Source organism: Hyla sarda, chromosome 6, assembly GCF_029499605.1.
Source record: "Hyla sarda isolate aHylSar1 chromosome 6, aHylSar1.hap1, whole genome shotgun sequence".
NCBI classification, from domain to species: domain Eukaryota; kingdom Metazoa; phylum Chordata; class Amphibia; order Anura; family Hylidae; genus Hyla; species Hyla sarda.
In genome coordinates this window covers 240,378,188-240,391,646 of record NC_079194.1, presented here as the reverse complement: position 1 = coordinate 240,391,646, position 13,459 = coordinate 240,378,188, and the positions used below count along the sequence as shown (strand labels likewise).

At 44.9% G+C, this 13,459-nt stretch overlaps 1 protein-coding gene across 2 annotated transcripts in view; it reads right to left on the bottom strand.

The window, feature by feature from the left end:
• FADS1 (fatty acid desaturase 1) overlaps positions 1–13,459 on the bottom strand; it is a 48,498-nt gene that overhangs the window by 24,981 nt on the left and 10,058 nt on the right. For both annotated transcript variants that reach the window (XM_056526794.1, XM_056526793.1), the window contains 2 exons: positions 4,854–4,955; positions 3,900–4,028 (listed from right to left, as the gene is read on the bottom strand). In XM_056526794.1, the coding sequence (XP_056382769.1) occupies positions 3,900–4,028; positions 4,854–4,955 (231 nt within the window). The remainder of the gene's footprint in view (positions 1–3,899; positions 4,029–4,853; positions 4,956–13,459) is intronic.

Sequence of the window (13,459 nt, the reverse complement as noted above, 5' to 3'; positions counted from 1 at the left end):
AATCACGAGTACAGTGGGGATGAAAAGTTTGGGCACATTTGTATTAATGTGCATAAAGAAGCCAAGGAAAGATGGAAAAATCTCCAAAAGGCATCAAATTACAGATTAGACATTCTTATAATATGTCAACAAAAGTTAGATTTTATTTCCATCATTTACACTTTCAAAATAACAGAAAACAAAAAAATGGCATCTGCAAAAGTTTGGGCACCCTGCAGAGTTAATATCTTGTACTGCCCCCTTTGGCAAGTCTCACAGCTTGTAAACACTTTTTGTAGCCAGGCAAGAGTCTTTCAATTCTTGTTTGAGGTATCTTTGCCCATTCTTCCTTACAAAAGTCTTCCAGTTCTTTGAGTTTTCTGGGCTGTCTGTCACGCACTGCTCTTTTAAGGTCTATCCATAGATTTTCAATTATGTTGGGGTCAGGAGATTGTGAAAGCCATGGCAAAGCCTTCAGTTTACGCCTCTTGATGTAATCCCCCGTGGATTTTGAGGTGTGTTTAGGATCATTATCCATTTGTAGAAGCCATCCTCTCTTTAACTTCAGCTTTTTCACAGATGGGATCAAGTTAGCATCGAAAATTTTATTGATTCCATTTTTCCTTCTACTCGTGAGATGTTCCCTGTGCCACTGGCTGCAATACAACCCCAAAGCATGATTGATCCACCCCCATGCTTAACAGTTGGAAAGAGGTTCTTTTCATTTAATTCTGTTCCCCTTCTTCTCCAAACGTACCTTTGCTCATTCCGGCCAAAAAGTTCAATTTTAACCTCATCGGCCCACAGAACTTGTTTCCAAAATGCATCAGGCTTATCTATATGTTCATTTGCAAAGTTCGAACGCTGATTTTTGTGGTGAGGACGTAGAAGAGGTTTTCTTCTGATGACTCTTCCATGAAGACTATATTTTTACAAGTTTCTCTTTATAGTGGAATAGTGTACCACAACTCCAGTGTCTGCCAGATCTTTCTGGAGGAATTGTGCAGTCAAACGTGTTTTGAATTGTTTTTCTCACAATCCTGCGAGTTGTTCTGTCTTTTTCTTGGTCTTCCAGATCTCGCTTTAACTTCCACTGTTCCTGATGACTGCCATTTCTTAATTACATTCCGAACAGAGGATATTGATAGCTAAAAACTTTTTGCTATCTTCTTATAGCCTTCTCCAGCTTAGTGAGCATCAACTATTTTCAGTTTCAGATTTCTAGACAACTGCTAAGAAGAACCCATGGTGCTGATTGTTGGGGAAAGGTCAGATGAGTCTGGGCATTTAAAACCTTTGAGATTGGCATCACCTGGTCTTCCCAGATGATGATTGAGAACAATCCATGACACTGGCAGGTCTCAGCTTTGCAAAGGGGGCAGTGCATGCTATAAATTCTGAAGGGTGCCCAAACGTTTGCAGACGCCATTTTAGGGTATGTTCACACTGAGGAATTGGAGAGGAATTTCCTCTCCAATTCATTCAGCAGTGAAAATCCCCATAGAGCTGTGCAGAATTTCTGCCCCTCAGTTCACACTGAGGAATTTCCTCAAGCAGAATTCTGACGAGGAAGTCTGTGCCGCTTGAAGAAAGAACATGTTCTTTCTTTCAGGCAGAATCAGCATCTTACTCCCATAGAGATCAATGTTAATATTTTTTTTTTTCAGTCAGAATTTCCGCATGAAGAAAAAAAAAAAAAAAAAAGAAGATAATATATATATATATATATATATATATATATATTATACTCTTCTCCTCCTCCGCTTGAAATTTTCATTTCCACGTGTGGAATTCCGCTCGAATTCCGCACCAATTCCGCGCGAAATTCCACGCGTTCTTGTGGAAAAGTAACAATATTTTGAGGCAGAAAATTTCTGCTTGATTTCCGCCCCAATTCCTCAGTGTGAACATACCTTTAGTGTAAATGATGGAAATAAAATCTAACTTTTGTTGACATATTATAAGAATGTCTAATCTGTAATTTGATGCCTTTTGGAGATTTTTCCATCTTTCCTTGGCTTCTTTATGCACATTAATACAAATTTTTACCTGGGGTGCCCAAACTTTTGATCCCCACTGTATCAGAATAATATCATTATGCCAGCAATAGACTTTCCCACACTAAATCTAAAACTATGAAAAAGCTGTTCCATGTGTACAAGGTTCTATCAAAAGAAATGCTTGATCCATAGCAATTCAATGTATACATATTAGAGCAGTGTCTATCAAGTATCACAAGGCTGTAAATATAAGCCTGCATGCAAAAGGATTTTTAGATCCTTTTACAAATGAACAAAAATCAGAGATTTTTTTTTATAGAATTGGAATACATATATGTGGGTTTCATGACATTGGAAAAAACCTGCACCGATGTGATTAAAGGGGTATTTCACCCACAGACATCTTGTCCCCTATGCAAAGGATAGGGGATAAGAGGTCTGATCGCTGGTGGATCCGGCCACTTGGACCCCAAAGATCTTTGTGCAACCCCTGTCCACACACTTCATAAAAAGTATATATTTTTCATCCTTTTTATAGAAATGATGCACCCCATACCATCCAGAACACAATCCTGTCTGGCTGCAGCCTCATCTGAAGCATAGGTATGGACAAAGTCCAGTAAGTGAGGGTGGGACTGGCACTCTTCTGTACTCACTCCTGTCCTCTGAGGCTGCAGCTTGCAAAAATGGGAGGAGGGGGTACAGAGCAGCCTGCAGTGATTGGCTGATGTGAGAACACACCCACTCCAAAGCACAGAATGCCAAAGCAAGTGAGCAACAGATAGTAGGTATTTGTGATTAATATAGGTGCTAAGTATCTGATCAGTGGGGGTCCAACTGTGCCTTGTGTGCAGCAGGGTGCGAGGGAGAGTGTCTAGGCTTGAAAGGACTCAGATATTAGTGTTACTTGATTGGGGGTAGCTCCGTTATCCCTCTATATGAAAAGGACTTTTAGCTTATCATTTAGATCCTTAAAGTAAGCTATTGGTCTTTATATGATTAGAAGTTTAAACATGCATAGAAATCTCCTTACATGGAGAGAAATGTCCAAACCCTATTTATCGTTTTAACTAATAAGCATAATGTTATGTCCTTTCAAATATACAATCTAGGTATGGAAAAAAAAAAGTTACATATAGCTTAGCTTTTGGATATATATTAACCTGGTTTTGAATAGCAAATTCTTTCATCCCACATGAGCTTTTAAATGTAAAGGATAGAATCCCCTTCTAATCCTTGATTTTATGTATATCTTCTTATATAAGTACACTATAACTATGCCTAGGCCTATACCAATGATTATTTATGGTCCTTTATATTATTAAGGTTAATTAAAATGCTAAATGTGTTAGTATATTTTACATACTTATCCTCCTGTGGATTGGGGAGAAGATAAAAAAAATTATTTAAGGTAACTTTTCAAGATACGTTGTCATGTATGTGTATATTTCTGTCAATCCAATAACTTGTATATGTATTTCTCTCCCTTAGTTTTCCTGAGCTCAGCTCCAGAGTGGATGCCTCTATGATACTGCTACCCTACCTCTCTGTAGAAAACCCTCAGATGTAGCAGCAGCATGGAGGAAATAATAGAGGAGTACTTTTTTAGTCTAAGATGTAAATCTGAGGTAAATCTGAGGTTAGACAAGCTTGCAGTGCCCCTGTCAGTTTTTTTTTTAACTCTGTTCCTGTACTCCCTCACTTTCTTCCTCATCCCACTCTCCCTCATCTGCCCCTCCTTAATCAAGGCATTTTTCTCTAATAAGAAATACATTGCAGTCTTATATTCACATACTATTGAATTATGCAAAGTAATTTTAAGTGAAAGTTACTCTCTGGGATAACCCCTTGAGGACGCCCGTAGACCGTGACCCCCTAATTTTCCATAAATATGCAGATAATGATACAATATGCACTCACCTCCACTGAAAGCTTCTTTCCCAATGCAAATAAAAGAGGGTGCATGTTAATATCAGGGTCCTTACGGAAACAGTTAGGTTTGGCATGATGCTGGAAGTGTAAGTGATTCCACCAGCTGGCAGGAGCGCCCTGAGTGTGGAAACAGATGGGATGTAAATTAGGCAGTAAGTAGATATATAAGAACTCCCAGAGGAAGATATATAAAGATGACAATTCTCATAGGCACATATATAAATATAATGATCAACATGGGATAATAGACAAACCCAGCAATTATTGTAATAATATTCCTCCATACAAGAGATAAATAGATGAATACAAATAGAGATTCTTCTTAGAATATACAAAAATACTGTTGCGAACACCGACCCATAGTGATCACAGAAATCGCTGCAAATAGAGATGAGCGAATTTACAGTAAATTCGATTCGTCACAAACTTCTCGGCTCGGCAGTTGATGACTTTTCCTGCATAAATTAGTTCATCTTTCAGGTGCTCCCGTGGGATGGAAAAGGTGGATACAGTCCTAGGAGACTCTTTCCTATGACTGTATCCACCTTTTCCAGCCCACCGGAGCACCTGAAGGCTGAACTAATTTATGCAGGAAAAGTCATCAACTGCCGAGCCGAGAAGTTCTTGACGAATCGAATTTACTGTAAATTCGCTCATCTGACACATTAATAATTTGGGTTGTTAGACATGACTACAACAGGGCCTAGGTGTAAATAAGGGTTTATCCTCATGAAGTATTAGATCTCTATACGAGCTCCATTTGTACAGCGCCTAAATACAGCACTTTAATGCATAATAACAAAAAATGACTGCATACCACTATTAGTGGGTCCACTATACTCAATGGACCCACTAACAGTACATGTACTTTTTGACAGGACGCGATTGTATATCATAAATTAATTGTCAAAATCATGATGTGAATGGCCCTTTAGTTCTTACCTTTAGGTGTCCAATCACAAATTTATGCACCAGGTGATTCCATTTCGATTTACCGAAAACTGATAAGTGGCCAAAGTCGTGCTGCAACCACCCGGCTTGGGCCTGAGGGAAAGGAAAATGTGATTTTAAGTAAGACTAAATAAAGTATTAAAGGGGTTATCTGGGATTAGTAAAACATTGCTGGTTTCTTCCAAAAACAGCTCCACTCTTGTCCTCAGTTTGTGTGTGGTATTGTAGCTCAGTTCCATTGAAGTGTACGCAGTCAGGTTGTAATACCACGTACAACCTGATGACAGCAGTGGTGCTGTTTTTGGAAGAAACCAACAGTTTTTTCTAATCCTGGATAACCCCTTTTAATTGTTTAATGCTATATTCTTACCCGTTGTTTTGCTCAGTATTTTTTAGAAGAACCAGGAGTGGGTCCAAAAGCACGGAAAAAGGTGCAAATCTTTCCATTATATTTTTTCTTAGTTGATTCCACTCCTGGTTATGGATAAAAATACTGATCAAAAAATAAAATGTGTAAACCTGTTTTAGTGGTCGGGGTCATGCACATAGCTGGCTTCATAAATGGCCTCTATAGTAAACCTTGTTTGAAGCAGGCCTAAACAAAGCCATATAACCATCATATGCCTAGATATACAGTGGTCCCTCAACATACGATGGTAATCCGTTCAAAACGGACCATCGTTTGTTGAAACCATCGTATGTTGAGGGATCCGAGCAATGTAAAGAATAGGACAGTGGTCTACAACCTGCGGACCTCCAGATGTTGCAAAACTACAACACCCAGCATGCCCGGACAGCCGTTGGTGTTGTAGTTTTGCAACATCTGGAGGTCCGCAGGTTGTAGACCACTGTTAGAGAAAGTTGTACTCACCTGTCCCCGACGCTCCGGACCGTCACCGCTGCCCGGGATGTCGCCGTCCATCGCTGTCGCCGCGTCCCCGAGGTGTCCCCCACCTCTGCTTCCACGGCAACCGTGCTCTCCGTCGCCACAATCACGTCGCTACGCATGCCGCTCCTATTGGATGACGGGACGGCGTGCGCAGCGACGTGATGACGACGATGGAGAGCGCCGACGATGCAGGGGATCCCGAAGAGGACGCGCCGGAGCCCTGAGGACAGGTAAGTGACCATCACCGGAGCTCACGGGGCACCGTAAATGGCTATCCAATGGCAGCTGAAGCAGTCTGCGCTACCGGATAGCCGTTTATGCGATGGCCTCGACATAAAAAAGCATCGTATGTTGATGCTGCCTTCAACATGCGATGGCCTCTGAGATGCCATCGCATGTTGAAATTATCGTATGTCGGGGCCATCGTAGGTCGGGGGGGTCACTGTATTAAGAAACTTTATTAGGCTGCACTTTTTACTTTTAGTTTTTTTTATCTCACAGAAATGCCTCTAAAACACCACCAAAAACATAGCATATTTCCTAAAAGGTTATGTGCTACACACCAGCCTTGAAGGATTAAAGTTAACAGAGATAAAAGATCCTATAAGTAAACAAGCCGTACAATCTTTGACGATTTTCATGTGAGGTTGCTGTCATTGTAGGAAGAAGTTTGGTGCGCCTAATTCTGGATAGGCATAAGACGTTTCCATGTACAGAATTTACCCTTCATCTCTGCGGACAATGGGGGAGATTTATCAAAGCCTTTGCAGTTGCCATAGAAACAGATTGTTTCTTTAGTTTCTCCTAGAACTTTTTAAAAAGGAAAGACGTGATCTTATTGGTTTCTATGGGCAACTGCTCCACTCTTTATCTATACAGGTTTTAAAGGGGTACTCCGCCCCTAGACATCTTATCCCCTATACAAAAGGATAGGGGACACGATATTGGGGACCCCCGCGATCTCCCTGCTGCACAAGGCATTTGTTTAGAGCGTCGCGTGCAGCTCCGGAGGCTTGTGACATCATGGCCACGCCCCCTCAATGCAAGTCTATGGGAGGGGAGTGATGTCATGTCACCCCGCATCGCCAGTCGCTCTGTGCACAGGATGTCTGGGGTGCCGCAGAGAGATCGCGGGGTCCCCATCGGCGGGACCCCCTCTATCATACCTCTTATCCCCTATCCTTTGGATAGGGGAAACAATGTCTAGGGGTGGAGTACCCCTTTAATAAAACATCTCCAATGTCCAAGCTGGGCATATACAGACAGGGATATCTTGCTAAAGTAGGGAGATTTTGTACAATCTAATAGATCAACCTAGTAAGGATATGTTCACACATACTATATATGCTGCAGATTTTATTATTGTCCTACCAGCAGAAAAACTGCAGCATTTACAGATGTGGTTAAAATTCTTGGTACCCTTCAGTTAAAGACAAAAAAAAAAACATAATGCTCCCGGAAACATAACCAAGCATCCTCCATGCTACACAGTAGGTACCGTGGGGGGAAAACATCATTGTAGGTGAAGCATTTCTGTATGGTCACAGGGCATTTGATGAATTTTGTGCAGGTGCAAATTTTCATAAATTTCACTCTTCATATACACCAAAAAGCTAAGATAAGTCTGGGCTGGTGTATTTTTGCGCCTTTTTTGTAGTTCTTGAGCAGAAATTAGCTTTTTTTTTTTATTTTTTTTTTTATTTTTTTTTTTTAAGTGGCAGTTGATAAATTCCTTACCACACCTAGTTTGTACACACTTTTTAAGAAGAAGTAAACCAAAAAGCTGCAAAAAATAGCCTGAGGTGCAGCGCTGCACCAAATGGGCACCAAATATACACACAAAAACAGCTCAAAATACAATGATAAATCCAACCCCCACCTTTGTTCTTTTCTTTGTTAATGTAACTTGCCAAAAAGCTCCAGTTCTCTCTCATTTGTCCAAAAGACAAGCCACAAAGTTTCTGGAAGACAAAACTGGAGGTTTTTGGCAGGTCACATCAGCTCTATATTCACAGAAGCAAAAATAAAGCCTACAAAGAAGAAAAAATGTCTTGGGGCTGCTTTGCTGTGTTGAATTATCTGTACAGGGTACAATGAAATCTCAAGACTATCCAGGCATTCTGGAGTGAAATATGCTGCCCAGTGTCAGGGAGTTTGGTCTCAATTGTGGGTCCTGGGTCAAAACAGCAGGATAATGCCCCAAAACCCAGCTAAAAATGCTCAGGGATGGCTAATAGCAAAATATTAGCCCTGATCTGAATCCGTTTGATCATCTATGGAAGGAGCTGATCCTGCAGTCTGGAGAAGGCACCTTCACACCTGAGACATCTGGAGCAGTATCTTATGAGGAGTGGGCCAAGATTCCTGCAGTCTGGAGAAGCCACCTTTACACCTGAGACAGCTGGAGCAGGATTTTATGAGGAATGGGCCAAGATACCTGCAGTCTGGAGAAGACACCTTCACACCTGAGACAGCTGGAGCAGGATCTTATGAGGAGTGGGCCAAGATACCTACAGTCTGGAGAAGACACCTTCACACCTGAGACAGCTGGAGCAGGATCTTATGAGGAGTGGGCCAAGATTCCTGCAGTCTGGAGAAGACACCTTTACACCCGAGACATCTGGAGCAGTATCTTATGAGGAGTGGGCCAAGATTCCTGCAGTCTGGAGAAGCCACCTTTACACCTGAGACAGCTGGAGCAGGATCTTATGAGGAGTGGGCCAAGATTCCTGCAGTCTGGAGAAGACACCTTCACACCTGAGACAGCTGGAGCAGGATCTTATGAGGAATGGGCCAAGATTCCTGCAGTCTGGAGAAGACACCTTCACACCTGAGACAGCTGGAGCAGGATCTTATGAGGAATGGGCCAAGATACCTGCAGTCTGGAGAAGACACCTTCACACCTGAGACAGCTGGAGCAAGATCTTATGAGGAATGGGCCAAGATACCTGCAGTCTGGAGAAGACACCTTCACACCTGAGACAGCTGGAGCAGGATCTTATGAGGAGTTGGCCAAGATACCTGCAGTCTGGAGAAGACACCTTCACACCTGAGACATCTGGAGCAGTATCTTATGAGGAGTGGGCCAAGATACCTGGAGTCTGGAGAAGACACCTTCACACCTGAGACAGCTGGAGCAGGATCTTATGAGGAGTGGGCCAAGATTCCTGCAGTCTGGAGAAGACACCTTTACACCCGAGACATCTGGAGCAGTATCTTATGAGGAGTGGGCCAAGATTCCTGCAGTCTGGAGAAGACACCTTGACACCTGAGACAGCTGGAGCAGGATCTTATGAGGAGTGGGCCAAGATTCCTGCAGTCTGGAGAAGACACCTTTACACCTGAGACAGCTGGAGCAGGATCTTATGAGGAGTTGGCCAAGATACCTGCAGTCTGGAGAAGACACCTTCACACCTGAGACATCTGGAGCAGTATCTTATGAGGAGTGGGCCAAGATACCTGGAGTCTGGAGAAGACACCTTCACACCTGAGACAGCTGGAGCAGGATCTTATGAGGAGTGGGCCAAGATTCCTGCAGTCTGGAGAAGACACCTTTACACCTGAGACAGCTGGAGCAGGATCTTATGAGGAGTGGGCCAAGATTCCTGCAGTCTGGAGAAGACACCTTCACACCTGAGACAGCTGGAGCAGGATCTTATGAGGAATGGGCCAAGATTCCTGCAGTCTGGAGAAGACACCTTCACACCTGAGACAGCTGGAGCAGGATCTTATGAGGAATGGGCCAAGATTCCTGCAGTCTGGAGAAGACACCTTCACACCTGAGACAGCTGGAGCAGGATCTTATGAGGAATGGGCCAAGATACCTGCAGTCTGGAGAAGACACCTTCACACCTGAGACAGCTGGAGCAGGATCTTATGAGGAATGGGCCAAGATAACTGCAGTCTGGAGAAGACACCTTCACACCTGAGACAGCTGGAGCAGGATCTTATGAGGAGTTGGCCAAGATACCTGCAGTCTGGAGAAGACACCTTCACACCTGAGACATCTGGAGCAGTATCTTATGAGGAGTGGGCCAAGATACCTGGAGTCTGGAGAAGACACCTTCACACCTGAAGCAGGATCTTATGAGGAGTTGGCCAAGATACCTGCAGTCTGGAGAAGACACCTTCACACCTGAGACAGCTGGAGCAGGATCTTATGAGGAGTGAGCCAAGATACCTGCAGTCTGGAGAAGACACCTTCACACCTAAAACATCTAAAGTAGGATCTTATGAGGAGTGGGCCAAGATGCCTGCAGTCTGGAGAAGACACCTTTACACCTGAGACAGCTGGAGCAGGATCTTATGAGGAGTGGGCCAAGATACCTTCAGTCTGGAGGAGACACCTTCACACCTGAGACATATGGAACAGTATCTTATGAGGAGTGGGGCAAGACACCTACAGTCTGGAGAAGACACCTTCACACCTGAGACAGCTGGAGCAGGATCTTATGAGGAATGGGCCAAGATTCCTGCAGTCTGGAGAAGACACCTTCACACCTGAGACATCTGGAGCAGTATCTTATGAGGAGTGGGCCAAGATACCTGCAGTCTGGAGAAGACACCTTCACACCTAAAACATCTAAAGTAGGATCTTATGAAGAGTGGGCCAAGATGCCTGCAGTCTGGAGAAGACACCTTTACACCTGAGACAGCTGGAGCAGGATCTTATGAGGAGTGGGCCAAGATACCTTCAGTCTGGAGGAGACACCTTCACACCTGAGACATATGGAGCAGTATCTTATGAGGAGTGGGGCAAGACACCTACAGTCTGGAGAAGACACCTTCACACCTGAGACAGCTGGAGCAGGATCTTATGAGGAATGGGACAAGATTCCTGCAGTCTGGAGAAGACACCTTCACACCTGAGACATCTGGAGCAGTATCTTATGAGGAGTGGGCCAAGATACCTGCAGTCTGGAGAAGCCACCTTTACACCTGAGACAGCTGGAGCAGGATCTTATGAGGAGTGGGCCAAGATACCTGCAGTCTGGAGAAGACACCTTCACACCTGAGACATCTAGAGCAGGATCTTATGAGGAGTGGGTAAAGACACCCGGAGTCTGGAGAAGACACCTTCACACCTGAGACATCTGGAGCAGGATCTTATGAGGGGGCCAAGATACCTGCAGTCTGGAGAAGACACCTTCATACCTGAGACAGCTGAAGCAGGATCTTATGAGGAGTGGGCCAAGATTCCTGCAGTCTGGAGAAGACACCTTCACACCTGAGACATCTGGAGCAGGATCTTATGAGGAGTGGGTCAAGATACCTGCAGTCTGGAGAAGACACCTTCACACCTGAGACATCTGGAGCAGGATCTTATGAGGAGTGGGTCAAGATACCTGCAGTCTGGAGAAGACACCTTCACACCTGAGACAGCTGGAGCAGGATCTTATGAGGAATGGGCCAAGATTCCTGCAGTCTGGAGAAGACACCTTCACACCTGAGACAGCTGGAGCAGGATCTTATGAGGAATGGGCCAAGATTCCTGCAGTCTGGAGAAGACACCTTCACACCTGAGACAGCTGGAGCAGGATCTTATGAGGAATGGGCCAAGATACCTGCAGTCTGGAGAAGACACCTTCACACCTGAGACAGCTGGAGCAGGATCTTATGAGGAATGGGCCAAGATAACTGCAGTCTGGAGAAGACACCTTCACACCTGAGACAGCTGGAGCAGGATCTTATGAGGAGTTGGCCAAGATACCTGCAGTCTGGAGAAGACACCTTCACACCTGAGACATCTGGAGCAGTATCTTATGAGGAGTGGGCCAAGATACCTGGAGTCTGGAGAAGACACCTTCACACCTGAAGCAGGATCTTATGAGGAGTTGGCCAAGATACCTGCAGTCTGGAGAAGACACCTTCACACCTGAGACAGCTGGAGCAGGATCTTATGAGGAGTGAGCCAAGATACCTGCAGTCTGGAGAAGACACCTTCACACCTAAAACATCTAAAGTAGGATCTTATGAGGAGTGGGCCAAGATGCCTGCAGTCTGGAGAAGACACCTTTACACCTGAGACAGCTGGAGCAGGATCTTATGAGGAGTGGGCCAAGATACCTTCAGTCTGGAGGAGACACCTTCACACCTGAGACATATGGAACAGTATCTTATGAGGAGTGGGGCAAGACACCTACAGTCTGGAGAAGACACCTTCACACCTGAGACAGCTGGAGCAGGATCTTATGAGGAATGGGCCAAGATTCCTGCAGTCTGGAGAAGACACCTTCACACCTGAGACATCTGGAGCAGTATCTTATGAGGAGTGGGCCAAGATACCTGCAGTCTGGAGAAGACACCTTCACACCTAAAACATCTAAAGTAGGATCTTATGAAGAGTGGGCCAAGATGCCTGCAGTCTGGAGAAGACACCTTTACACCTGAGACAGCTGGAGCAGGATCTTATGAGGAGTGGGCCAAGATACCTTCAGTCTGGAGGAGACACCTTCACACCTGAGACATATGGAGCAGTATCTTATGAGGAGTGGGGCAAGACACCTACAGTCTGGAGAAGACACCTTCACACCTGAGACAGCTGGAGCAGGATCTTATGAGGAATGGGACAAGATTCCTGCAGTCTGGAGAAGACACCTTCACACCTGAGACATCTGGAGCAGTATCTTATGAGGAGTGGGCCAAGATACCTGCAGTCTGGAGAAGCCACCTTTACACCTGAGACAGCTGGAGCAGGATCTTATGAGGAGTGGGCCAAGATACCTGCAGTCTGGAGAAGACACCTTCACACCTGAGACATCTAGAGCAGGATCTTATGAGGAGTGGGTAAAGACACCCGGAGTCTGGAGAAGACACCTTCACACCTGAGACATCTGGAGCAGGATCTTATGAGGGGGCCAAGATACCTGCAGTCTGGAGAAGACACCTTCATACCTGAGACAGCTGAAGCAGGATCTTATGAGGAGTGGGCCAAGATTCCTGCAGTCTGGAGAAGACACCTTCACACCTGAGACATCTGGAGCAGGATCTTATGAGGAGTGGGTCAAGATACCTGCAGTCTGGAGAAGACACCTTCACACCTGAGACATCTGGAGCAGGATCTTATGAGGAGTGGGTCAAGATACCTGCATTCTGGAGAAGACACCTTCACACCTGAGACAGCTGGAGCAGTATCTTATGAGGAGTGGGCCAAGATACCTGCAGTCTGGAGAAGACACCTTCACACCTGAGACAGCTGGAGCAGGATCTTATGAGGAGTGGGCCAAGATACCTGCAGTCTGGAGAAGACACCTTCACACCTAAAACATCTAAAGTAGGATCTTATGAGGAGTGGGCCAAGATGCCTGCAGTCTGGAGAAGACACCTTTACACCTGAGACAGCTGGAGCAGGATCTTATGAGGAGTGGGCCAAGATACCTTCAGTCTGGAGGAGACACCTTCACACCTGAGACAGCTGGAGCAGGATCTTATGAGGAATGGGCCAAGATTCCTGCAGTATGGAGAAGACACCTTCACACCTGAGACATCTGGAGCAGTATCTTATGAGGAGTGGGCCAAGATACCTGCAGTCTGGAGAAGCCACCTTTACACCTGAGACAGCTGGAGCAGGATCTTATGAGGAGTGGGCCAAGATACCTGCAGTCTGGAGAAGACACCTTCACACCTGAGACATCTGGAGCAGGATCTTATGAGGAGTGGGTAAAGACACCCGGAGTCTGGAGAAGACACCTTCACACCTGAGACATCT